The sequence below is a fragment of the Enoplosus armatus genome, chromosome 13, assembly GCF_043641665.1.
Source record: "Enoplosus armatus isolate fEnoArm2 chromosome 13, fEnoArm2.hap1, whole genome shotgun sequence".
Classification (NCBI taxonomy): Eukaryota; Metazoa; Chordata; class Actinopteri; order Centrarchiformes; family Enoplosidae; genus Enoplosus; species Enoplosus armatus.
In genome coordinates this window covers 14,908,207-14,934,131 of record NC_092192.1, presented here as the reverse complement: position 1 = coordinate 14,934,131, position 25,925 = coordinate 14,908,207, and the positions used below count along the sequence as shown (strand labels likewise).

The window sequence follows — 25,925 nt, the reverse complement described above, 5'->3', positions numbered from 1 at the left end:
TAACAGACATTTGGTCTGGCCATAGGGACACATGAGCACGTGGGTTAACCAGGTGTGTTTGGGCCAATCAGAGGACAAACATGGATGAGGGCCATTTGGGCAGATGAGGGCTGCTTGGGCTGAGCAGAGAGGCATTTGGGCTACTTTAGTGCTCCTCTGGTGTGACATTAGGGGGTAAAATGAAATGCACTATTAGGCGCCAGACATATCCTGCTTCAATACTTGGAAGTTATCACAGCGAAGATCTATGTACAGATCATTATTTTGCTCATAGCTTCCACCCCTCAGTCTGCTTCAGATGATTGACTATAATTCATACCCAATGAACTATAGAAGGCCAGTAATGACCCTATATATGGTTGCTGTAGACTACTTTAAAAAATCCTATATCATGTAGATTATATAATGCATTATGTTATAGTATTAGTATTGAGAAGGATATGGCACCACATGACACTGCATTGTTTAAATATCTGTATCTGATATTGTTTTTATAATAGTGATTAATGATTGTTTGTCAATAACCACTGTCTTCCAGGTAACCAAATTTAAGGACACCTGAATGTTGGATTGCAAGAAGGGCCCCTGCCTCCTGTGTTCTTGCACTGGGGCCCCTGCTGGGAGTTTGGTATTAGCAGGTGGAGGAAGGGTAAAAGCCTAAAATGGCCACCATACACTGCTCACCATCTCCATCACCAGCAGCAGCACCACCACCTCAGAAGCCCATCCCCTAGCGTCCGTCCCGGGTATGTACCCCGTATGCGCATGGGCGGAGAAACTGCCGCTGTGCGCTCTTATTATTGTTAGAGTAATTTCTTTTTTACGAAAATGGCGTCTAGTCAGGGAGGTGTGGGAGCTGTCACGGCTCTACAAAGCCATCACTACTCTAGCGGACCTCACTGGAGCCCGGGCGTCAGCCAGCACCAGCACCAGCAGCAGCACCACACGGCCCGCAGCCTGGACCGGGCTCTGGAGGATGCCGTGTGCTCGGGGTTACTGAACCTGAGCGGTAGGAAGCTGAGGGAGTACCCGGGGATGAGCTACGATCTGACCGATACAACACAAGCAGGTGGGTTGCTGGGCATGCGTGTACTATAAGAAACCACGAGTCAGTCCCAATGTGCTTCATGTAAAGATGTGCTCACGGATTTCTGCGTTTGTGAATGCAGCACGGCCGCATTGTGCACGCCTTTCTGTCAGGTTTTCTGGGTAGAGGCGCATTAACGTGTAGGTGACCATATTTAAAGGGATATACCGTCCGCCGGGCTGGCCTCTGTAAATGCACATATACTGTACGTCCTGCCTGTATTTACTGTCCACTCGGGCTCGTATATCACACCACTTTACTGCACAAGGGGCTCGGCTGCTGTTGTGTGGTTGTTTTGGTCGACGCCGACAGCTTTCAGTAGCCCCCCCTGAGACACATGAATGAGACGGCAGGCGCACCCAAGTCAGGCGCTGTGCAGTGGTTTGCACACCGAGCTGCAGTTGATTTGGCACCGGGCTGCTGGAGCAGAATATGAATGAGCCGAGAGGCCAGGTGTAAATGCTCGCTCACTGAATATCATTTGTGGGGAGCATGTGATACACGTACATGCTTTTTTTTTTTTTTTTTTTTTCATTTTCGGCACAACCAGACAAAAGATGCAGTGTACTTGCAGCCTCACCCCCCTTGCCTGCCTGGGTGCATATGCCCTTATAGCCCATAATCTGACAGAAAGGAGGAAGACACTGGTGTGCTTTTGGTTTCATAGCCTTTTATCTCTTCTTTGGTCTTGTATTTTATTGGGTTTCTGCAAGAGGTAATTATAATGTGTTCATGTAGTCAAGTCAGTCAGTAGGTCAGTATTAAGCCCACGTTTTCTGAAGGCAGTGTTATCAGGGTCAAGTCATACATACTCATTTGTATGAGATATGGTGGGTTAGGAGTGGGCTTGTCTACTTTATATACATTAAGGACCCCATGATAGACTATGCATTGTGCAGGAGAATATTTGTGGCTGTGAGTTAGTATAGAAACACATCTCTTTATACTGTAGGCAGATAGAATGAATACTAGTGAAACTGAATTATTATCAATCAGTCTCAGTCATTATCTTGGACATCTAGATTATGCTGGATGTCAGAGTGATAGCTTCCTCCTCCGAGATGTCCACATACCATATGGCGTTACTCTGTCATGCGCGGCTCATGGCAAGCCGCTGGTTTGTTGGAGAGCCCTTACCCCAAGAGATTAAGATTTTCTGCTCAAAGATTTTGCTACCTCCTCGTGCCCGGACAGTTTTTTTGTTTTGAAAACTGACAGATTTAAACACACACATGTAATCAGAAGTAAAGTAAAAATATTTGTGGTAGATCACAATTCATATTTAGGTGACAGGTTTGTTTAACATTAAGAAGATTTGTATTTGCTTTTCTGTGTCAGTGATCCAGACATATAAAGAGAGTGACCTCCTCAGTGCTTGCAACCAGACATGAACCATGTATGTTAGTTAGCCCGGTGACATGATGTGATATAATGATGTAATTTTAAATTGCTTTGCGCCTAAACAGTGTGGAAAACCTATGCCCTTGAAGAGCTGAAGTGCTAAATATTATGCACAGGTTGCCTTTCAGGGGGGAGATGGACACAACAGGAAGTTAGTATGCACTATTTCTGGCCTGCTGGGCTGAACACTCACACTTGTTACAATATGCTGTAAAACTGGCTGGCTTGTCTCTGTCTAAAGCAAGACTGTTCACATTTATCAAGATCGACGCATATAGGGTTTTATATGCTGTTATCATGAGTGCCGTTGTATATCACTGATATTAATCAAAAGAGATGTGAGAGTATACATTTCTGTCCCACCTTTGATCTCTTGCTTACACTGTGACTAATCCCGTCACAGTCTGTTTTTCACATCTTCATTTCGATGCCTCGAATGAAAGGTGTGCCAGAGGGAAGTCTCACTTTCAAATGTGCAAGGAGACATCAACACCTCACACCGCCATCCTTTACAGCAACTGCAGCTACAATCTCTGCTGTGAAAAGAAGCCGCTTGTTCAGACTTATCTTCTGATATGAAGACAAATCGTCTCTGTCTTAGTTCTCTCTTTGCACTTTACTATGTGTTTGGTATTTGAAGGGTTTGAAAGTCCCTTACTTTTCCCCATCTCTCTCAGAGGGACAACTTTATTTTTAAATTGACATGTAAGTAGAAAAAAATGGCTGCTTCTCATGTCTTTATTTCCTTGTACAATATAAAGCATTATGTCTGTAGAATATTTAGATCTGGTCCCTTAATTGAAGCAACAGCATGGTATCCCACCAGTAATTGGATGTTGTTATAATTTCAATCCCGTTTTATCAGTTTTAGAAGTTAAAAGGTCTTTTCATACAGAACCGAGTGGCCTCCATCTGACTAATGAGGAGCAGAAGGCTCCAGTCAGTGTACACAGAGGAAGAGAGAGGCCCGTTCACACAAGGGTGTGTGTTTGCAATGTGCTACTGACAGTTTGTCTCCAGTCAGCTTGTTTTCTCATGGGAAAGTGCAAGTGCTGCCCTGACCTTGGAGAGGGGCTGAGAAACAGTGCATCAACCTGGCCAGATGCTCAGGTTCATATCCCAGCACGCCCCTGCCTGCCATTACCCTGCCCCCAAGGGTGCAACCACACACACATTAGACAGTGCCTCCACTGCAGCACCACACAGTGTGTTATCAGACATACAACAAAGTGTAGACAGCAGGAGGATCAGCTGCTGTTCTGTGTGTGCGGCTGCTCGGGGAAATCCTAATTAACAAACATATTTTTAAACCCACAACTTTGTTTGATTTCTGAGAGAACATAATGACTTATTTACAGTATACTTAATAATATAGGTCATGTAGTAGATTGTGGTTTTAGTTTATACTACCTTGTTTTATGACTCTGCAGCACAGAGTCTTCTGTGTCAGTGTCATCACACTACAAATGTACATAAGTGCATTCTTGTGTCCTCTATGGTTTGGAGTAATATTTAACAGCCAAACAAAACTCCAGATGGAAAGAATGTGAGGTCAAAGAAAAGATAAAGAAGTGTGATTTCTGTCGCCAACTGAGGGTGCGTGTGATAGTGATTTGACAGCCAAAACCAAACCAAAGTGTATCTTGTCCAAACTTCTATAGTGCTTTGTCGAGTGCTGGTTGAAACAGGTGGTGAGTGAATATTCCACATTTTCTTTGATTGTGTGTGACTTGAAGCTCGCAGTAAATCTCACTATGTAAGAATGCTTCTTTGTCGTTACATTCCTGAGAAGTTCAGTCCTTAAAGGCAGCCTGCGAAGGACAATCTCCACAAGGACACAAGTATCAAGCTGGCAGTCTTGGATTGAATAATTTACTAGTGTAAATACCAAAAGTGTCACTACTCATTAAAGTACAAGTACATTGCAGACCGACTCATTCAAAAGGCCTCTAGAGGCTCGGCAATTAAAATCATAGCACTACACTGTGCGACTTGTACTTGGTGCTCTGTCTTATTTGAAATCAAATCAAATATTCTGGGTGTCTCATGAAAGCCTGTCCTGTCTTTGCTTGTGTCATGGCTGGTCTGTGAAGAATAGCAGAAGGCTGAGAAGAAGGGAGGCTAGAACTGTCCCAAAAAGACTATTTTTAAATGACACACCAAACACATCATAGAAATTAGAGTATCCTGAAAAAATCTACATTCCCAACTTGTGCTTCTTCCCTCAAGGCTCCCTCTAGATTTACAATTGCATGTCTAGACAGGACACATGTTTTACCTGTTAGCAAGAACATGCCTTGTATCACTTTAATGAAGCCACTGTTGAATATATCACATCACTTGAGATTAATTAAGAGGACATCTGGAGATACTGCGGCCAGAAACCTGTGATATTTTAAACAAAAGTGACCTGTTCCTCATAAGTCCTAGAATTGAAAGAACCCTTTATGTAAATTAGTCCAGCATGTAATGTTAAAAAACAAGAAATACATTTAAAGTATGTTTCATTAGATCTGAAGTTACCAGTGACGTCTCCCACATGTGACTTTGTTAATCAGCAGGAAGTTCTGGTGTCCTTCACTCACAATGTAGAATATGGGTCAAATGTTTGATTTAATTCCATTCAGTCAATGAGGGTCAAAGACTAAAGGATAAATAGTCAATTTGAGGTTTAAAGAAGAGCACTAAGAATAGATGGGAAACAAACCTACTGTACTATATACTTGGGAGTACTTTATTTTCATGATCGTTTTCACCAGTGACTGTTGGAGAGGAGTATAAACACCAGGACTGGGACCCAAAAATGATTGTGTGCGTGTGCATCGCCTCCTTGGACAAATGCATGAGAACAAAATCAAGCATTATGTGAACATTAATATTTTATATCTAAAGTGCTTATCATAATGTGCCTGTGTGTGTGTGTGTGTATGTACAGTTGTGTATGAATGAATCTTTCTGCATGTGTGTGTTGTCAGTGTTGGGCTGCTGAAGCGTGAACTGATGAAGTGTCTGAGACTGCCCAATCCCCCAAACCTCACACAGAACAGTCAGTCCGCCAGCTCACACACCTCTGGACAAGTCCTGAGCCAGGACCCCCCCCCCCCCCCCCCCACACACACACACACACACGCACTATCTTATCATTGTTGAAGTGGCTCCTGAAAGCCTGATGTGGAATCCTATCAGGGTGTCTCCAGGACCAGATTGATAGCAGGAGCGCCGAGCTGACTGACCATCAAACCTCTGAATCCACACCCAGACATACACTAAGCCCACAGAAGGTACCTGTCCATCCTGAACACCCCGCGACGCTCCACCAAACCACACCCAAAACCTGCCAGCCAGACACTGTGGTCACATCTGCTGCAGGACACAAATAATTAACCCCAATTAATCATGTTTTGTCATGTTCCTTCCTTGTTTTCATTAAATTGAACCTTGAAGTGCAGTTGCTGCTGCAAAGACCTTTAGGATTTAAGTGGTTTGGATTCTCTGCAGTTTTGAACTTGATGCTGGGATCTTGTTGACCATAAGAAATATTTTTGCACTGTTGTATTAAGATGATTACAGGTTGAATTATTTTATTGCAATCTTAAAACAAACCTCTGTAGCAGCTCACAGTAGAGAGAGAGACCGGGGTCTGTTATTTGCTCCAGCACTCTGCAGGATATCTATTAGTATGGAGTTTGCTGTGTCATGGGAGGACATAGCCAGACATCTGCACTAGCAACATAAATGAATAGATTGCTGATTTGGCGTGAGGGTGCAGCGCAGCAGAGCCGTGGTGGAGGGCTCGTCTGCCTAGCGGGCCTTGTCCTGCGGGAGCTCTGGGGCGACCAGCAGGCGGATAAAAGGCCCACTGTGGGCTGCAGATGGTGCATGGCCTGGGTTGGAGGAGGGAGAAGGGGCTGGAGATAGACAGGCTCACAAAGACTGCCTCCACAACCCCCCCCACCCCCATCTCCCATCGACCCACATGATTCCACTGCTACAGAAAAATCCTCAGTTGTGGGGCTTGAGGGAAAGAGGTGGGGAAGTCGTCTATACACAGCTGGGTTACAGCATCAAGGCCTGAGCCTCAGGGAGAGGCAGCATTTACTCTTAATGGAAAACAAGTATACCCTGTGACCTCAGCTTTGGTCTTTCACCATGTGGTAATTTCTGTTTCCCTTAACCCTCTCGGCTTCTTTTCCCTTTGTGCTGCTGACTGTCTCATGGTCTGCTTCTCACTTCTGCTTACTGGCTGCTGGCAGAGTTCAGACCACAGCTACAGAGTGAGGCCTGTCTGGTCTATCGTTGCTCATTTAAGGCTTGTCAGAAATGAGAGTCCATTTAAAGGCACAGAAACAGTTTTTGCTCTCCTCATGATGTCTTGTAACCTCAGGGAGTAAGGATTAAAGGTTGCAATATCTACATAAACAACTTAAAATGCTATTTGAATAAAAGCTACTGATCTTACATTTGTATATTCTTTCTTCTTCCTAATCCACCCACAATAAGGAGAAACCTCTTTACAGTAGCTCAGTGAGTGTTTGCTTTCAGTAAAGCCTATATAGCCACATTGTTCAATAAAGGGTGGTAGCTATATGTGATTTGGAGGAGCAGTAGTGTTTGCTTTTCCTGCAGCATGCATGTGGCACTTCAGTTAGGTGACACAGAATAATTGAAAGCTGTTTTTATCTGTGGCTGTGCAGCTCCTCACGTAGGTCTCTAATTATCTTGTCACCCGGAGATAATTCAGAAGACAGGATCGTTCACACACATACACAGGCACACACATACACACACCAATTTGCAGCTGCTCAATCGATATGTGTCTGAAGGTGAAGTCTTATCTATAAGGTTGTCTTTACATGTATTGTTCTCATAGGTTCCCATGTATCCTCATGTTAGTGTTATTTTTTTGATAGAAGACACAAGATAGTGTGGATTTGTGTGCATGGATGTCTGTGCGTGGATGGAAATGTCTTGGGCTATGTAAGAGATTCAGCAACCTTGAGCAATAATGGGCCTTAACTCAGGTTTTGTGCATGAGCCAAAGGCATGCATAAAATGTAGACTGACTCCAGAGTGAGCATGAGTCTAGTTGATGATGTATATTAAGATTCAATAAAAAAAAAAATGGATGTATGTTTAAAGGAAAGTGCTGAATGAGGACAGACAGCAGAGTATTGAGCTTAACCATCAGTATCTGCCTGAGTTTCCCCCTCTACTTTAACATTCTTGGGCGAGAGAGCGAGTATCTAAATATTTTATCATAAGAGGCAGATGAGAGGCTGTGCTCATATTCATTGACTGGAGCAGGCTGTGATTTTGCCGCAAATTGGCGTCAGTAGTAAAGCAGAGCACATGAGTTATAGTCTGTTCTAACTGTGTAGCACACCTTGTCCTTAATAATTCAGCATCAGCATGGACCAATTTTACCTTTCTCATGCAACTAATGTAATCAACGTATTGAAAAATATGATGTAATAATGTGATTCATGCCAATGTTTTTTTCCCCAATAATAGTATAAAAATACAATACCTGTACCTGATTTACATTTACTATATCCCCATATCCATGGAAAATATATGGTAATGCTTTTAGCTAAGCTAGTGGCATGGCTCTAGGGATGGCAATGTCATGTCATGAATGTCTGTCAGACTTAAATATCCCAACAACTACTGGATGGATTGCCATGACATTTGGTATCTATTAATGTTCCCCTCAGGGTGAATTTTAATAACTTTGTTGATCTCTTGAATACCTGCAAAACTAATGGCATTCCCATCAGCCTCAGCTGTATTTAGTGCTAATTAAGAAACGTTAGCTCATGCTAACATGCTAAACTAAGATGGTGAACGTGGTAAACATTGTTCCTACTGAACAATAGCATGTAATAGCATTAAGCTTAGAGCACCACTGTGTAGTACAGCCTCAGAGAGCCGTCGGCTGTAGTCTCTTGCTACAATATATGAAATAATTAGTCTATTCTGCCATATAGCACAATATCACCTTGCATATCACATTACGTTGGAAAAGTATTGACTTTCTGCCAATATATTACATTTTCCATATTTGTCAAAATACATATATTACATGAGTGCAGTAATATAGCTCGTCATATATACCATTAAACCATTAAAATATGACTCATAATGATCAAGCTCAGAGAGATAAATCCTATCGAAGAGCTAGAGAATTTTTTTTTAACTATCCTGTGGCATAGAAAACCTACCACTACAAAAAGCAGCCCAAATCTCCCTTTTTTTTGATAACCATTTGCTGGTTGTCTTTTGTTGGTTGCAACGGACCTTTCAACAAAAAGAAAAAATGTGGAGTGAGTTCTAACACTTTCCACCAATTCATACAAATCTAACGCCATTACTGTGCCACTCCCAGTGAGATCGATATTGGAAATACTGAGACATTACACTGCCAGTAGCACTCAAACCTTTGAGGCCCAAGACTGTGGTGTAATGTTAGACCAGTGGTCAATGAGGAGGCTCGCTGCCCACCGTCCGTCACGGAGACGTATTGATTCGTGTTTCAAGTCTATGGCCTCACGCCTAAAGCAAATATAATGTACGGTGCCCAGATCTTGAAAAGATTATAAAATGTATCTCATCTGTATGTTCAAAGTGTACACATTTCATCAGCTCCTGTTCCTCCTCGCAGATTTGTCCAAGAATCGCCTCATAGAAATCCCTCCAGAAGTGTGTCTGTTCGCCCCCCTCGAGTCGCTCAACCTCTACCACAACTGCATCAAGTGCATCCCAGAAGCCATTATCAATCTGCAGATGCTGACTTATCTTGACATCAGGTGGGTCATTGCTAACACTATACTTTCAGTTTGGTTCCTGTTAAATACAAAACAAAAGTAGAGAATAAAGAATATATGTATGTGTGTGTTCGCCTTTATCTCTCTCAAGAAGTGCTTATTCCCCTTTCAGAACACTGACAGGGCAAACACAAAAGAGAAGCATTTCCTCTTTTGCTGAAACTCAATTCCTAGTGACCAGATACTCACTCTTATATGCTTCTGTATTCTAAATGTTTCGTCTTTCTCTACAGCCGAAATCTCCTGTCCGTTTTGCCAAAATACTTGTTCAGCCTCCCCCTCAAAGTCCTGCTTGTAAGCAACAACAAGCTCGTGTCCATCCCCGAGGAGATCGGCAAGGCCAAGGAGTTGATGGAACTGGTGAGCAGTGTGTATGTGTCAGTGCATACGAACTGCATATTGTGCTGCCAGCGTAATCCCATTTCCTACACTTTGGCTCCCCTTGCAGGACGTCAGCTGTAATGAGATCCAGGTGCTGCCAGCTCAGGTGGGGAGGCTTCAAGCCTTACGAGAACTCAACATCAGGAAGAACTGTCTTCACATGCTGCCTGAGGGTCAGTCCATAACTCGTGATGCTCTCTGTTGTTTCAATCACTGTGTTCTCTTTAGATGATTGCCAGTCCTTTCATTGCCAGAGATTATATCTCTGCAATGTTTTTTTGTGTTGGCTGTCATGTCATTGTAGTTTTGAAGATGTGGGCGTTATAATAGAGACATCTCAGGATATCTCGGCCTCTGTGACATCAACTTGGACTGAGTTCCTCAACTTTATAGAACTGCAAATACTAAATATCGGGAGTATTCCTTTAAGATGTCATACACCTACATATTGTAGATAAGCCCAGAAATTAGATCAATGTGGGCTTGGCTCAGTTTTTTAAGGTGGTGCAGTGCGCTGATAAGGTCTAAACCACCAGCATAACAAAGCATATGTGCTTCGCATTGTATGTTGGATTCTGTGCTTCACGTTCAACAAAAGCTGTTTATGAAACTGTCTTTTGTCTGTACTTGCAGAGTTGGCTGACCTGCCTCTCATCCGACTTGACTTTTCCTGTAATAAGATCACAGAGATTCCTGCAGCCTACAGGAAACTCAGGCAGCTACAGCACATCATCCTTGACAACAATCCTATGCAGTCTCCACCTGCACAGGTAAGTGAATGCATTTCATGACGCTGTTTGTGCATATTATGTGGACATCAAGTATAACATGGTGTCAACATGCAGCACTAATGATCTTTCTGGATTTCCTGTATGTGGTTGAGTTGACAGGTTGTCCTGGCCCTCATGCTCTAATGAACCTGGTACAATTACACCATCTAGTGGATGAATGTCTCTTTCTAGCGGTTACAACTACTCAGACACGCAGGGACACCTTGTATGCATATGTATGTTTCAGATTTGTCTCAAGGGCAAAGTACACATATTCAAGTACCTGAACATCCAGGCGTGTAGGATGGACAAGAAGCCAGACACCCTGGACCTCCCCTCCCTCGGCAAACGTTGCCTCCCACAGCCGCTTACAGATAGGTACTGACACATCTTATTGTTTAATCATGAATCACAATGCACCTCAATTTGCATAATTTCTGTTATTATTATTATTTTCATCTACACATGCTCCATTTGATGATAGTTCATGCATTATGTTATGCACACATGGCATTCATTATTCTGCACTTGCAAATGAGATTTTTATCATTACCTGTTACAAAAATACAGTGCTAATGAGCAGTTTGTTTTGCATATTTTCAGCATGGAAGATTTTTATCCCAGTAAGAACCATGGGCCTGACTCTGGAATTGGTAGTGACAATGGTGACAAGAGGCTGTCTACAACTGAGGTCAGAGCTCAAACACTCAAGATTAACTGATGACATTGCCAATGCATAATGAGCATGTTATCGTGTTTTATTTCTGACCAGAATGCAACATTTTGAGATTCATACATGTCATAGTACACCTTGTGGAATTTACTTTCTGATACACTGTTAAATTGCTGCTGCTAGCCAGCAAGTTTTTGTTTTAGTTGGTCGGCCCATTTTTTTTTCAGTTTTCAGGATAGTAAATCTAACATGTGAACACTGGCTCAGGCAATAGCACTCACTAGCAGAAAAAACATAAGAGAGCTTTGCAATGGGCAATAGAAAAGTAGGCAGATACAACAAACCAACAAACCAAAGAGGCCAAAACAGACAGTGGTTAAAAACTGAATGAGGCTGATAGGAAAAGGTAGGAAGACTAGACAAAACAATGACCTGATAGGTACGGCAACTAGGCAGCAGAAAATCTGGCAAGACCTGAATGCTAACCCTAACCCTGCGCACTGGGTGGACTGACTAATGGGAAGCAGGTGTGCAGGCAGGTGGGGGATCAGACATGGCTCAGAGCGACTGGTGGAAATCAACAATTTCAAAACACACATAACCACCTCTCCCCCAGATATATGTAGCCTCCCGGCTGCTCCTGAGTCAAAGTATTGCATGAGAAGCGAATATACATCATTAGTCTTGTGACAATAGAATAACATTGGAGACCACATCCAGTCAAAGATGTATACAGTCAAATTCACACAGGTATGCCTGGCTAGACACCCAGGGCTGTAGCTCACTGATATGTAATGATTATTATGTAACGATAAATAAACAGTTAGAAAGGAAACCAGACAGATAAAACATGGTGAAACTGACGCAAAGTTTGCAGTTCAATTTAAAATGATAATCAAGAGCAAACATTTTGACTTAAAAATTTGAAAAAGGAATAGTAAAATGCAGGTACAGAGACCAGTACACAGAGTTCACTCCTCGTTCTTTTCCTCTCCTGCAGCCTTCAGACGACGACACGGTCAGCCTGCACTCTCAGGTTTCAGAGACAGCCCGTGCTGATGCCCTCTCACTCCTCTCCAAAATGGACTCTTGCAAAGGTTACCGAAAATAAGTATCACATATTCCCCTTGACAGCAATAACAGAGACTCGGCGTTGTTGAATGAAGTGCCTAAAATTTGACCGTTTATATGATGAACGCGGATGCTTCCTCCCTCTATCAGATCAGGATCTCTATGACTTTATAGAGCCCAACCCGGACGAAGATCCTGCTCTGTCAGAGTGTGATGGGCAGCAGAGCAGTCATGTGTCTTGTATAAAGGTATGAATCCATTCGTCCATCAAATGGATGATTACAGAAAAAGTAATTAAAAGGAAATCCGTGGGAGGTTCACAGGAGTCAAAGTCATTTTCTGGTTATTGGTCCATGACATGGTGTAAATGCGTGTGTGTATGTTTGTGCGGCTGTGTGTATTTCAGGAACTGGAGAAAGTTCTTAACATGTCTCACCAAAGCAAAGATAAAGACAGCTGGAAAGAGGAGTCCGGGTGAGTTCATTATTCAACACAGCAGTTAAAGAGAAACAATTTGTCTTAGCTTGAGTTGTATTGGCACATCTTGTACCTCTGATGCTTGAGCGAGTTTCCTGATCACAGATTTTACAGTAATGAGTCAGCGAGGCTGCAAATCAGCACTAGCCGACTGGTCGTCATTAACCTGAATACATTTAAAGTAAAAAAAACTGGAGACCATCTTGTGATGGGATCACACCAGCGGCGACGCCAACCCAGTACTCAGTAGTCATTGCTACATTATTACACGAGTACTCAGTACTCATGAGTCGTGGTAGTTCCCGCCACAGTGGGTGTCTCCAGGTCCACATTTTGGTCCTGGAGACAATGTGAAAACAATACCAGCCTCACGCTGTCATGGCTGGTAAAGAACTTTCATTCAGAGGCATTCTGCAATATTGCAGCACTACAAAGCAGTAAAAAGATGTTTGTAGACATATGAGCAAAGGGTTTCTACAAATCAACTATTGTAAATCAGGAGATTCAAGCTGAAAACACATCGTCCATAAGGAGTTGACTGCTGCCTGTATCACTGACTCGTGGTTATGGTCGCTGACAACTCGATCAGTCAACTAGTTGGTGAGCCCCTAGTGAAAGCACATAGCTCCTCTCATCACCAGCAGCTAATACACACTGCGTGGTTCACCTTGAGTGCTAATCTAATGTGACTTCTGCAAAAACTGGTCTGTTTGATGGAAAGGCGTGGACCATGTATATAAACACAAGAAAATGTGTTCGGCAGTTATAACAGCTATATATTTTGCAGGTTTATACTGCAAAAATGTTAGACAATCATGCAGCCTTGATTTACTGTACATGGCCTCAACTTCAAATAAATATTGTGTGGTCAGAAGGTAGAGTTTAGATTACACAATTTAGTTGACATGCACACAGCTATGTTAAAGAGGCTGTTATTTTGACAGTTGTGTTGAGGCTTTCTGAATTTGTTTTTAGTGATTTAGAGTGCTTTGTGAAGTTGTGAATTTGGGCCAGACTATGTTGTTGCGTAATGTTTAAACTTGGTTGAGCTGTGTACAGCTTCTGATGATAATAACTTTGATTCTGAACTTTTCCCAGGTCTGATAAGGAGCAGCTAGTTGAGGAAGAGGATGATGAGCTGAAGGAAGTGCTGGATCTGAGGAAGATTGCTGTTCAGCTTTTGCAGCAGGAGCAGCAGAATAGGTATGCGGCCCTGCTTTTTCTTCTAGTAACGTTACAAAAGCCACCTCATGCTTACTGCCATTAGTTTAGATCTCAATTTGCTGCACTGCTTAAATCCACCTCTTTCTTTTGTTGCTTTCCCTGTACTCCTCATCATCATCATGACCTGTACTCTCATTTGTGCTGCTCCCATTGGTCAGGCTAACAGCTTGGAGGGGAGATTGTTTCCTGGAATCTAATATTTGTTTGCTTTTTTAGATTTGGCAGGCTGAAACTGTAGAACTCTACACCTTGTGATGTGTTTCTCAATATCCAGACACTTTTTCCTTATTGCTCCATCATCACCATTTTACCTCTTTTAACCTCTGCAAGTCAAATTCTTACCAGCGTCACTCCACTTACTCTTTGTTTGTTCTTGTCCTTTTCCCTGATCATCTCTTGTTCCCTGTTTTCTTCCATTTTCTGTACGACATCCAGACGACGGTCCTTAATTTGCAGAGCAGAGAGTCTCATTCACCGACGGAGAGTGACCGGCCGGGCACACAGGTAGATGCACTTTCTTTAGCATCATGGACAGATAGTTTGTATGTCACACTGGGTGTGTTTCTGTATTTACCTCAACATACATTCCCATATAGGCTTCATCAGGGTTTATCTTGTCCTATATGAATGAGTGTGAGGAAATCTCAGCTGTTTCTATGCTTGAATTTATGAAAATGTTTCTGTCTTAGAAGTGGAATTAGCTCACTTTTTCCGTGACTGTGATGAGTGTTAAAATGAAGACCAGCTTCTTAAATACATTCATTGTGCAGATGAATTGCCCTTTGTTGTTGAGCTGGTGAAATTTCCATTGAATTTGACCCGGTTGTTCTATTGTTTTGGGACATGTCTACTTGTAAACGTATGACTGTAAGTCAATCCACATGCATCATTTAAGATGAGTCATCGCTGTTGTAACTGTTATTGTTGTTGAACAGCTCTGTACCTGCACCTGCATCTGTTTCCTTCCTCAGATTCCTAAGTCACTCTGGAAGCTCCAGCAGCAAACCGAGGCCCCCGCCTCAGGCCGCTCGAAGGTATGAACCACATGTTCAGCACAGTTACAGTGGAGCCCTTGTAGAGGGCATGTGGTAATGATGACCAGAAAGCTCTGCTATAATTGTTACATACTTTAATTTATTTCTGCTGTTTGATCAAAAACTCATGTGTCCAAAGATTCTGGAGGAATTATATATTTTTTTCAAAATAAAGCCTATTTCTAACTGGTTTCATGAAAAAAACACCAAATTCAGGGGCAAATATTTCACTTTTACTATGATATAATGGACTACATTAGATCCTAACATTATGGCCAAATACAGCTAGTAAGCTGAAATGTTCATTAAACCATTGACTATTTTCAATTTTCAATTAAATGATTTATGATGTAGTCTATAAAAAGCCAAAAAAAGTGTATTTCTGCTTGATAAATGACCTCAAGAGCTAATCTTTTCAGCATAAATGCTTAACTTGCTTTTTGAATGCCCTGTTTGATAGACCATGTTCAGGTCTATCACAGGGCAATTCTTTTGTGTTTACCTTCTGATTCCAATCAGACATGAACACATTGAGCCTTATGGAAGAACCACTTATACAGACAGATTTGTTAAGTGGTACTAAAACTTGTGGGATCCACCAGTTTTCATGTATTTAGAACTTTTAGGTGCGAATGAAATTCACAAGTGGACTGTGTGAGGCCTGACGTACGAGTCATATACAATTAGTGTATATATTAAAAGCATTACCAGAGAGACATTTAGGATCATAACATGAAAAGGTCCCTGGTGTCTTTAATGTTATCTGAATGAAAAACAACAGATATAGTCATCTGATGCTTCGTCTTTATTCTAGTGCTTCTCTGGATGAAGGAAGTAGTGGAGCATCAGTGCTGAGTGGACAGGTACAAACTGATATGTGATACTTCAAATTTTCTCATGTCTCATCAGCTACTTTGTTTATGGTCACGCCTCCCATTCCTGATGCAATGTTTTTTCTCCGGAGGACACAGAGAATGATTTTCTTTTTAACTGTCTGCTTTTACAGCCTTCCTCTTCCTGCTCCTTTGATGGCAGCCTGAAGGCAGATCACTCAGATTCAGAGCCAAAGTGGCCCGAAGTCCCACCCGTCCTCAATCAGAATGAAGATCGCAGGAGGAACAAGTACCTGAGAAAAGATTATCTGAAGGTATGAGTGTGCACGTCTCCCCATAAGGATGCATTCTCACTCAGATGATTAGTTGTGTATTTCTCTCTTATCTCTTATTGGTTTCACGCCATGTTTTCATAGGTTTTGAGATATCCATCTCTAAAATTCCTGTTACCACTGTTTATGGAAATGAAGGGAATTTTGTTTGTGTTGTTTGCAGAAGTGAAAAACGTCACAGCTACATGTATCCAGACAATCCACAGACCTCCCTGATGACACAGTTTTCATGGGATCTATCTCTTTGTTTGTTCCAATAAAAACTGTTCGCAGTGAGGTCTGTGGATTCTCTAGAGTAGCTGGGACATTGTTGTTGAGTTTTTTTCAATTCTTTGAGCGCTACAAACTCCATATTCCTCTTTTGTATTCACACAGCAGTCACAGTAGTCACAGCAGCAGTTATCAGGTATCTCAAAATCTGGGCCAAGAAAACCACAGCATTGTTAGGTACCATTACTGGTGGGAGTAAACATGTTTGACCCTTTAAAAAGGGATGTGAAAACATATGCTGTTACTGCAGCACATGAGCTCTCATAAATGTGTACCAGGTAACCACAAAAATCCTTGAGAAAGTCCCAGGCTTTAATCAAACACCTGTCCAACCGGAGACCATGAACAGAACTGAAGCAAAACAAGGAATCCTAAAAAGAGTGTGTTTTTCCTTTTCCTCACAGTACAAGTGTCAGAGTGCTCGGAAAAACTCCAGTGGGAATGACGACTGTGAGGTTGGTATGAGAAACATCCTGTGTGGATCAAAATCAAAATATTTTATCACACCCAAACATCTTTCAGTGCTATCACAATGCCCTCTGATTCGAATGAGTGTTTGGTCTTCAGGAGGGCTTGCGCAACACTGACTTCAGCTCTACTCTGACAGTGTTTGGACTAAAGCCAAGATCAGGTAACGTGCTTATTGTATGTACTGTGTTGACTTTTTGGCTCAGTGTTTTTCCTTTTCACTGCAGTAATAATCATAAAAATAGCCTTCCACAGGGTTAGTATCTTTTAAATGTTTGGTGGAAATGTATGATATAACCCATGCATGTATGTGTGTTCACATCAAGCGTGACAGCAGTCCATGCTTGTTTGCTAGATCTCTTCTGAGGATGATAAAGAAATAGATACTGGAAAGGATATAAACCCTTTGATACACCCAGAAGCTTAAGTAAAAAAATGGTAAACATGTAGTTTTCTTCCCCATGCATCTGCTTTATTAATGAGTAGAAATCTGTCCATTTTACTTAGAATTCCTTTGAATCAATGGGGTTAGGTAAGTTAATCTATATTTGGTGCTGTACAACACTGAGGGCCAGGCCCATATCTGTTGTGATGTGAACACTTTCCTCTTCACATGAAGCCAAAATATTTTAGGTGGAGTCTCAAAGTCCTTTCTCTGGAAGTGGGGAAGGTTTCTAAGGAACTGTTCTGATCTGTTCTATATCAGTGCATTAGCAGTTAAGGACAAGGTACAACATGACTGATGACTGTATCTTTTCCTGATGAGCTTTGCCTGAGAGCACTAATACATCTTGTGTCAGTGCATTAATACATTCATACTCCATTACAAGTAAAAGTCCTGCATTGGAAATGTTACTACTAAAAGTGTATAAGTATAAATAGGAAAATGTACTGCTAGTCAAAGATAAAAGTACTCGATGCAAAAAAATGTCCCCAGTGACTGTTTGATCAATATTATGCATGTATTTATGTGCATTTTACTTTTGTAGTTAGTTGAGGTGCTGCTAACTTTTAACTATTTTATATAGGGCTGCAGCTAATGGCAATTTTCACTATGGATTCATCTGTGGATTATTTTCAATCGACTGTTTGTTTGTACAGCTTCAGAAAATAGTGAGAAATATTGTCACAGTTACCAAGAACCAAAGTGACACTGTCAAACAGCTTGTTCTGTCTGAGCAACAGTCAGACCTCATGTTTATTCAGGTAACTGTCATTTAAAACAAAGAAAAGCATCATATTTCTTAAGCTTTTCTTATGTTTTGTGTGCAAAATCTTTAATTGGTAAAGTAACTAGTAACTGTAGCTGTCAAATAAATGTAGTGAAGTAAACAGCACAGTATTTCCCCCTGAAATGTGGTGGAGTAGAAGCATAAAGTTGCATATAATGGTAAGTACAAGTAACTCAAATTTACTTATGTACTGTTCTTGTCTTCTTTGTTGCTTCTCTTTAGGATAAAAAAAAACAGCTGCATACATTAGGACTGATTGAAAATCGTCATCTGCTTGTAAGAAGTTTGGGAAGATGAAGATTAGATTTGTTTTAAAATAAGAGCTGAACTCATCTGAAACATTACACTCTTTGAATTGTGTCATACATTTAAAAGTACGTATTTGGAAAAGATTTAGCTCAGTTTCCAGAAATGAAGGTGACGCCAGGGTGGGAGCCACACCTCGACAATTTCAAGAAACCATAGATGCAATCATATTTGTTTTCTACAGAGTATAATGTGTAACAGCGTCACCTTTTGTCTGATAACACAGATAACTCAGATTTCTGGATATCATCAGACATATCGCTTTGCTTTTTTCCCCTGTAAGAGTGCATTTTATTTGGCAGACTTTCCTGGACAGCCGGAGTGGAATGTGCGTATCTGTTATCAGGCTAAACTGCAGCCGCCTTCAGGGCCCATGGTTGACCTGCTAGGATATTCTGTTTCTTGGATTTTCTTTGTATCTCACTGTGTGTTATCTGGAACTCAGAACAGTGCACTTATTATTTCAGCTTTCACAAGAGGAAGCCGTCAGGAGTATACCTCGACAGACCCCAGCTTCACTATGAGGAGGAAGATGGAGCACTTGAGAGAGGAAATGGAACAGATAGGACTCTTACGGCAGGTCAGGAGCCTCACAGCTTGTTTGGTTGCATTTTACACAAAGCATTGAGTCAGATCCTGCTTTTGTTCCAGTGTTTATACCTTGTGAATAAGTGACATCTAAAGCAAATGTCCAGAGGACTGGATCACCACTGCACTGTTGAGTCACACTGTACTCTTTACCAGCCCTACAGCCACACTTGCTGCCTGACCATCACACATCACCACCATGTTACTGTAAGGAGAGAGCTGCCCATTGGAAACTGCCAACTTCCTGTCGTCGTAGTAGTAGTAGTAGTAGTAGTGGTAGTAGTAGTGGTAGTACTGCTTTGTAGTAGAGCTATATTTTAGTACTAATTATTTTTAGTTGTAAGATGAGGTTTGTAGTAGTAATACCAGTAGTTTTTTATCAGTCGTAGTAGTTGTACATGTAGTACTAATCTATGTTCTACATTATGATTAGCAGTATAACGTACACTCATAATGTAGCACTCATAAGAGGAAAGGTTTTTAGGCTGCCAAGTGTTATTATAGAGGAGGAGGATGTGTTTTGAAAAAGGCCTCTATTTTCAGACTGTGTTAACACAATTGGCAGGATGATTACAGTGTTAGTTGTTTTACAAGGGGATTTCAGATTTGCTCTTGTGTGAACATGCACAATTTACAACATGCACAATGTGTTGCTGAAGAATATTTTTCCTACATAAGTTTACGTACTCACGTTCAATAAGTCACTAAACAAATGAAAGTCATGTTACTCATCAAAACTCATTGTGTGTATCCATCAGGTCTAACAAACAGGTTGAGTGCATTTCCGTCCTCATAAAAATGTGCAAAGCTGAAGGTTTTTAGTATTGCAAGTCCTACATTGTGCATCCATGTTTAGAAAACACTATGTGGATGAGTAAGCAGAATAAACAGATTGACCACATTATATTAATGGCGTTTAACCTAATCGGCCTGTCTTGTACCCTGGTGCTAATGCCTTTGGGATCTCTATTAAAAGTCAAACTTAAGCTAAAAGGGATCACACCATAAACAAAGAGAAGGCACGACAACATCATAAACTGGAGCGCTCAAAGAAAAACAGAGGGATTTTTATGAGTTTATTGTCCTTGGCTTAAAACCAAAGGTAACAGGAGAAGAAAAATTGCGTATGTTTGTATGGTGATAAAGATTGTCTAGAAGAACAAGGATAGAGACGTGAAGTCATGTTCCAGGAGATACAAAGCAGCAGCCGACGTATGAGGTCACCCAGTTAATGACAGGAACTTCAACCTTATAATGATCTCACTTATGTAAGTGACACACACCAATGGCGACCGAGCTGCCATGCAAGGTGCTGGTCTCCATCGGGAGCAACTTAGGGTTCAGTGTCTTGCTCAAGGACGCTTCGACATGACGGGGGTAGCCGGGGATCGAACCCCCAACCCGCTCTAACCAGCTTTACCTCCCGTGCGACAGTGCTACCATGCCGCCTCATTATAGGTAGCTTCATGGCCTCTGAAATTCAATAGTGTACAGATGGGCACATTAAAGATGTGCTCAACCCCCCTGATTCTTGAAGCCGAAGGTTTTTATTAACCAGATGATATCACACCAGTGACAGATGTTCTGGAATTTACTTCATGCCATTTCCCAGGTTAAGATGACCTGATATCCCTGAAGCAAGAAAACATTATTTACAGGTTTGTAGAACTAAACAGTAGTTAGTGTTATACTGAAGGAAGAAAAGAAAAATAGGGTTTAATAGAGACAGATCAAACAGTGTGAAAGGACACAAAGTGGGAGGCTGTTTCAAAGTGGAGAAGCAACATCAGCTACGAAAGGAATGCAAGTCATGCACAGGCAATGCTTTCTGAGAAAAATAGAGCACACATTCCCTTTACAGGAAAACCCGCAGCTGACTTCAGTCATTGACTGTTTTCCAAACTTTCAGTCTCAGTAAGATAATTGTCATAGCTAGTGAGAAATTACACTAATTTATAGTCTCAGAAAAGTGTTGTGGATGGAAAATACAATTGAGGTCAAGCGGGTTTCAGAAAAGAAACAGCATGCATGGATCGGAGTTTCACAGAAAACACCATTAGGCAATTCTGAGAGCATAACAAACCTCTTGTTCATCAACTTTATGAAGAGAGCAAGAAAGCATTTCATAGTGCGCAAACAAGCAACTGCCTGAGCTGCCTGTGAACGCCAGACCACAACAGGTCACAGCATCAACTGTGTAGGGGTCAAAGGTCATTGACCAGGAGTTGGTGAACGGCTAGAGAAGATCTCCCATGTTTGTTCAGTCACTTGTTTTTTTGTTGAGCTGACAATTATTTAGGCTATTTAACATTTCCCCATGTAGTATGGCCTTCCTCTTGTGGGAAGTGTCTTCTATACACCTGTTATGCATTTAATTTACTTTCCAGACATGCACACAACGTGTCTTTTAAAAGCCCTGCATCAGATCCTATTTAGCAGCAATTAATACAAATCAGATGATCTGTTGCTTGGCTAATTTCCATCTGCAGTCTTAGAGGATACCAGGTACTAAATACCACAAGTGTGGGCCAAGAATAGCAAATCCTAAACTCCATTAAATACCATAGGCCTTTTTTTCTTAAAGCAAAACACTTGACCCCATTTTCTCTGGTAAACAGGATTATTATCAGCAGCAGTTTATATGATCACATAAACAGCTTTTGTCACAGCTCATTGGCTGGTCACACCCACAAACACTCTCTGCCTTTTAGGCACTTGCATTTGTGCTTATACCGATCTCATAAAAATAGAGTGTCTGGAGAGGAGACAGAGCTCAATGGGAATAATTTAATAAAAAACAAAAAAATAAGACCAATTTGTCAATCAGAACATGCATTGTTGTTTACAGAACATCGAGTCCAGACTGAAGGTGTTGCTCCCTGAAGATGTAGGAGCTGCTCTGATGGACGGGGTTGTCCTGTGCCATTTAGCCAATCACATTTGTCCTCGGTCTGTTGCCAGCATCCATGTACCGTCTCCTGCAGTGGTAAGATTCTTACTTTATGATGTCAATAGTTGATAGTAGTTATATACATTGTTGCCTACAAAACCTACATAACCTTACAGCTTCATGAAATGTTTTTGTTTGTTCTGCTTTTAATCTATTTCTAACATGATTGATACTCTGGTCACCAGCCAAAGCTTAGCATGGCTAAATGCCGTAGGAATGTGGAGAACTTCCTGGATGCCTGTAAGAAGCTGGGTGTCACACAGGTAATTATAATAATAACAATTCATTATTCTTATTCATGTGTAACCTACTACAGTGTATTGGCTATTACAAATTATGTTTTTTTCTGATTTGTCTGTATGATTTAAGATCTACCAGTGATAAACAGTTGAGGTCTGGAAAACACAGTGAAACCTACAGAAATGTTGACTGACTGTACTAAAGTTTTCTGCAAGTTCTGTCATGCACACTCACTGGTCTGGTTTGCAGATTTATTTAGCTGAGCTTCCCACTAGTAGAACATTTATCCCTGTGCTAATAGAAATAAAAAGAAAATGTATTAACATTACCTTTGGAAAGATCTGCCTGACAAATAAGTATTCAAATTCTTACTACAAGACAATTATTTTTATGTCATGCTGCAGTAAATACCATCACCAAATCCGAATTTTTGACAGTGCAGCAAATAAGAAAGCCCATTCGACCCTATCAAATGCCTTTTGGGCATCGGGTGATATGGCTGACACAGGGCATGGGTTTGTTCTATTCATCCATATTAGATGTAATAATCTCCTCAAGGTATCAGTCGAATGATTTGTGGTAAAACGTTATCTAGCCTTAGTGCTAATACCTTGGAAAGTATTTTACAGTCAACATTTATTAAGCTTATAGGTCTATAGTTAGCTAGGTCTGTCAGATCTTTGTCTTTTTTGGTATATGTGATATTATAGCTTTATTGAAACTTTCTGGGAGTGAACCATATTGCAGTGCTTCCATTGTTTTGTTGTAATTTGCCCAGGTATTTAGATAGCTGTCACTGAGATTTCTGCCCTCGCCCAACACAATGGAGATCAATGGTATTTCATTTATAGTGCTGGTGCACAAATTTCAGAGACAAATATCTCAAAACCACCAAAACTATCTGCATGACAAATGTGATGAGTCAGAAATGATTGTGGTAAGAACTGTCCTTTAAAAAGTGCTCATATGCAAAATCAGTGTTGTCAATCACTGCTGTTAACTGGAGTCCAGGGAGAAAGTCTCACGTCTTTCAAAGAAAAACTAACAGTAGTTTTAGTGTTACATTTATTTTAATTAAACATAACACAGTAAGAGAATCTATGATGATATTAGATCATAGAAATCCCAGAGATGAGTATCTTAAAATCTCAGCACATAAATCTGTGTAGTTAGATACCACAAGAGGTACGTGAGAACGTTTTTGTAATTTGGTTGAACCAACCTTTTAAATAATGAGGGAGAGGCGAAACTATATAAGCCACACCTGTCTTTTTTGCTAACTGACGGAAGACGTCTCTCTGCTAACTCAGGACAAGCTGTGTCTGCCCCATCACATCCTGGAAGAGCGCGGTCTGGTGAAGGTGGGTGTGACTGTCCAGGCTCTGCTGGATCTGCCTCCATGGAAGCCCACACAACTGTCAGCTGTTTGACACAAGCCTGAATGTTGCATCCAACCTACGGTCATCCAGCCAACCCCTCTCCCCACCCCAAACCCACACCCCATCGCCAGGGACCAGAGAGCCCCCCGGGGCGAGGACCCAGTGGGCAGTGGGTCTTTGGGAGTCTGCGTCTGCCTGACTGAAACAGGAGACAGGAGGGAGAAAAACCTCTGTCTCTTTATATGATGTCAGCCGCCATCCACTTCCTGTCCATCACATTTTCACTTGTATCCTGTTCCTAGTTACTGGGGCCATCCTGTATGTGTGTGGACTAGCAATGTGTGTTTCCTGTGTGAGCTGCACAGTTTGGACTTGCCAAGGAGAGACAGACAAGACAGTGGGTCTATAGGAAGACCCGTACATCCCTCTCAACATGCTCAGTGATTATTGAGCCTGCAAGTGCCAGTTCTGACAACAGTTCCATGGTGGTGTTGGAGACATTGGCAGTTGGGAGATGACAGACATGTAACTCACTCTTTCACTAAAGAGACCTAAACTGCACGCTGGCCTCACAGCCACAAACCGCTGACTGACCTCAAGGGGTTCTTAACACTCTTGGGTTTCTCTTGTTTTTGTGGAATTTATTTTTCCCATTTTTGACTTTATTAGTGTTCTGTTTTTTTTCCCTTGGTCTGCATAAGGTCCCTAGTGTATCTTCTTTTTAGCAGCCAAACCTGATTCATAAGTAACGTTGACTTATTTGCAAAGTATTGCGTTTGAGCAATCACATCCCCACTGCTTTTTGAGGGACAGTGAAAGGCTTGTCTCTGAAAAGCCTGAAAATGGGAATTCATGCAACAGGAGACATTCTGCCTTCTGTTTTCTCTCAAACTCTGATGTGGTTTATTTAAACTACTATACAAATCATGTGCAACTCCATTCAGTACAAACCTGCATGCACCAGTGGAATTGACATTTGACCACTGTGAGAACATGTGCTTGGCTCTGGCCAAAAAGCACGGCGGTCCTGTTTTATAGTGTTTTTTTCATTGTACATGCAAAGTTTCTGTTTTTGAAAAATATTCTGTATTCTAACTTTTCTAAAGCTTTTATACTTTCTTTCCAGTCATTGCCAATGATCACTTGCCATTTTTGTGGAGTTCAGAGCATTGGTTTGCCATGTTAGACACAAAGCAGTAGGATTTTGCTGCTTTGCATAACCTCAGATGAAACGTGTTTATACTGTATGTGTTTCTGGATCAGAAAGGGGTTCAGTGCTGCTTAGTGCTGCGAAGTCACTCCAGCAAACCTTCCACACATGGTACGGTCTTATCTTACCGCCAGGCCACCCTGCTGTATGTGGTCTCTGATACAATTCATTATTTCAGGGATATTAAATTATTTATGTATTTATTCATTTGTTTTATATTTATATGTTGTTGCTTTGTGCATCTTATCCCTGGCTACCCGTTCAGGTGTGGTACAACTGAACATTTAGATCTCACATGTCTTTTATGCAACATCAACTCTTTGAAAGTCCATGTTAAACAGCACTGTAACATCTAAAAACTTGACATGTGTGCCTTAAAGGAGGGGTATTCTTTGTTTTTTCTGCACTCTCATGTTATCACACTATTAGGTTTATGAGATGCACCTGTGATTTTTCCATGAGTTATAGTTTTAGAAATTCACTTCCCTATTCTTCTTTTTTCAGAGGATACTTTAGATTTTGTGTAACATAAGCAGCTTCTCTGCTAATGAGCTGCAGCTCTGATTGGCTGCCACACTGGAGGAGAGTTAAGTCAGAGCTCAATGATCAATGTTAAACAACTCCATGGTCTACAGTGTACACGTCACTTGTGTGTCACATGGCCGGATGTCCCACTTTAAATATTGTTCCTGAGAAGCTCTGATTCCTCTGAATGGGCTGTGTTCCAAAATAATACAGGGCTTCCAGTTTATCCAGCCTTGAGGTTAAAGTTGTTCAGATCCTCTCAGAGTCTCATGTTACGCCCTTCATGCAGAAAATCCCTAAGAATTTCTATGAATGACCTCAGTGTACTGTAGGTTATGGTGTTGTCTCCTGATCTGTTGTTGATCTACATGCAATCGCTCAAAAGCAGTCTGTCTCCACAAATATCCTTGCCCATTACAGTCTTTCCTGCTGCTGCAGTCAGGTCATCTTTTATGCTCACCATATTTTTACTTTTTAGGATCCACATGTATCTAGACAAACATCCACATGAAAAAAATAATACTATAAAGCGTGCAACAGTGGGCTGCATCTTAGAACAGCCTCTGCTGAACGAATTTATCACCATGTGAAATGTTCATTTCTTATGAAACACAAGCACTCAAAATTGTTGCATGCCATTCTTTGTTTGC

The 25,925-nt window shown here is 41.4% G+C and overlaps 1 protein-coding gene across 1 annotated transcript; it reads left to right on the top strand.

The window, feature by feature from the left end:
- Positions 1–828: 828 nt before the first annotated feature.
- Positions 829–23,591, top strand: lrch2 (leucine-rich repeats and calponin homology (CH) domain containing 2). Its single transcript, XM_070917479.1, has 21 exons — positions 829–1,069; positions 9,150–9,294; positions 9,546–9,672; positions 9,761–9,866; positions 10,327–10,463; positions 10,711–10,841; positions 11,067–11,154; positions 12,137–12,233; positions 12,358–12,455; positions 12,614–12,681; positions 13,783–13,887; positions 14,344–14,412; positions 14,880–14,942; positions 15,757–15,805; positions 15,949–16,089; positions 16,782–16,832; positions 16,945–17,008; positions 18,851–18,963; positions 21,820–21,957; positions 22,107–22,184; positions 23,472–23,591. Exons 1-21 carry the CDS (start codon positions 829–831, stop codon positions 23,589–23,591), a joined length of 2,229 nt encoding a protein of 742 aa, XP_070773580.1.
- The last annotated feature ends 2,334 nt before the right edge of the window (positions 23,592–25,925 follow it).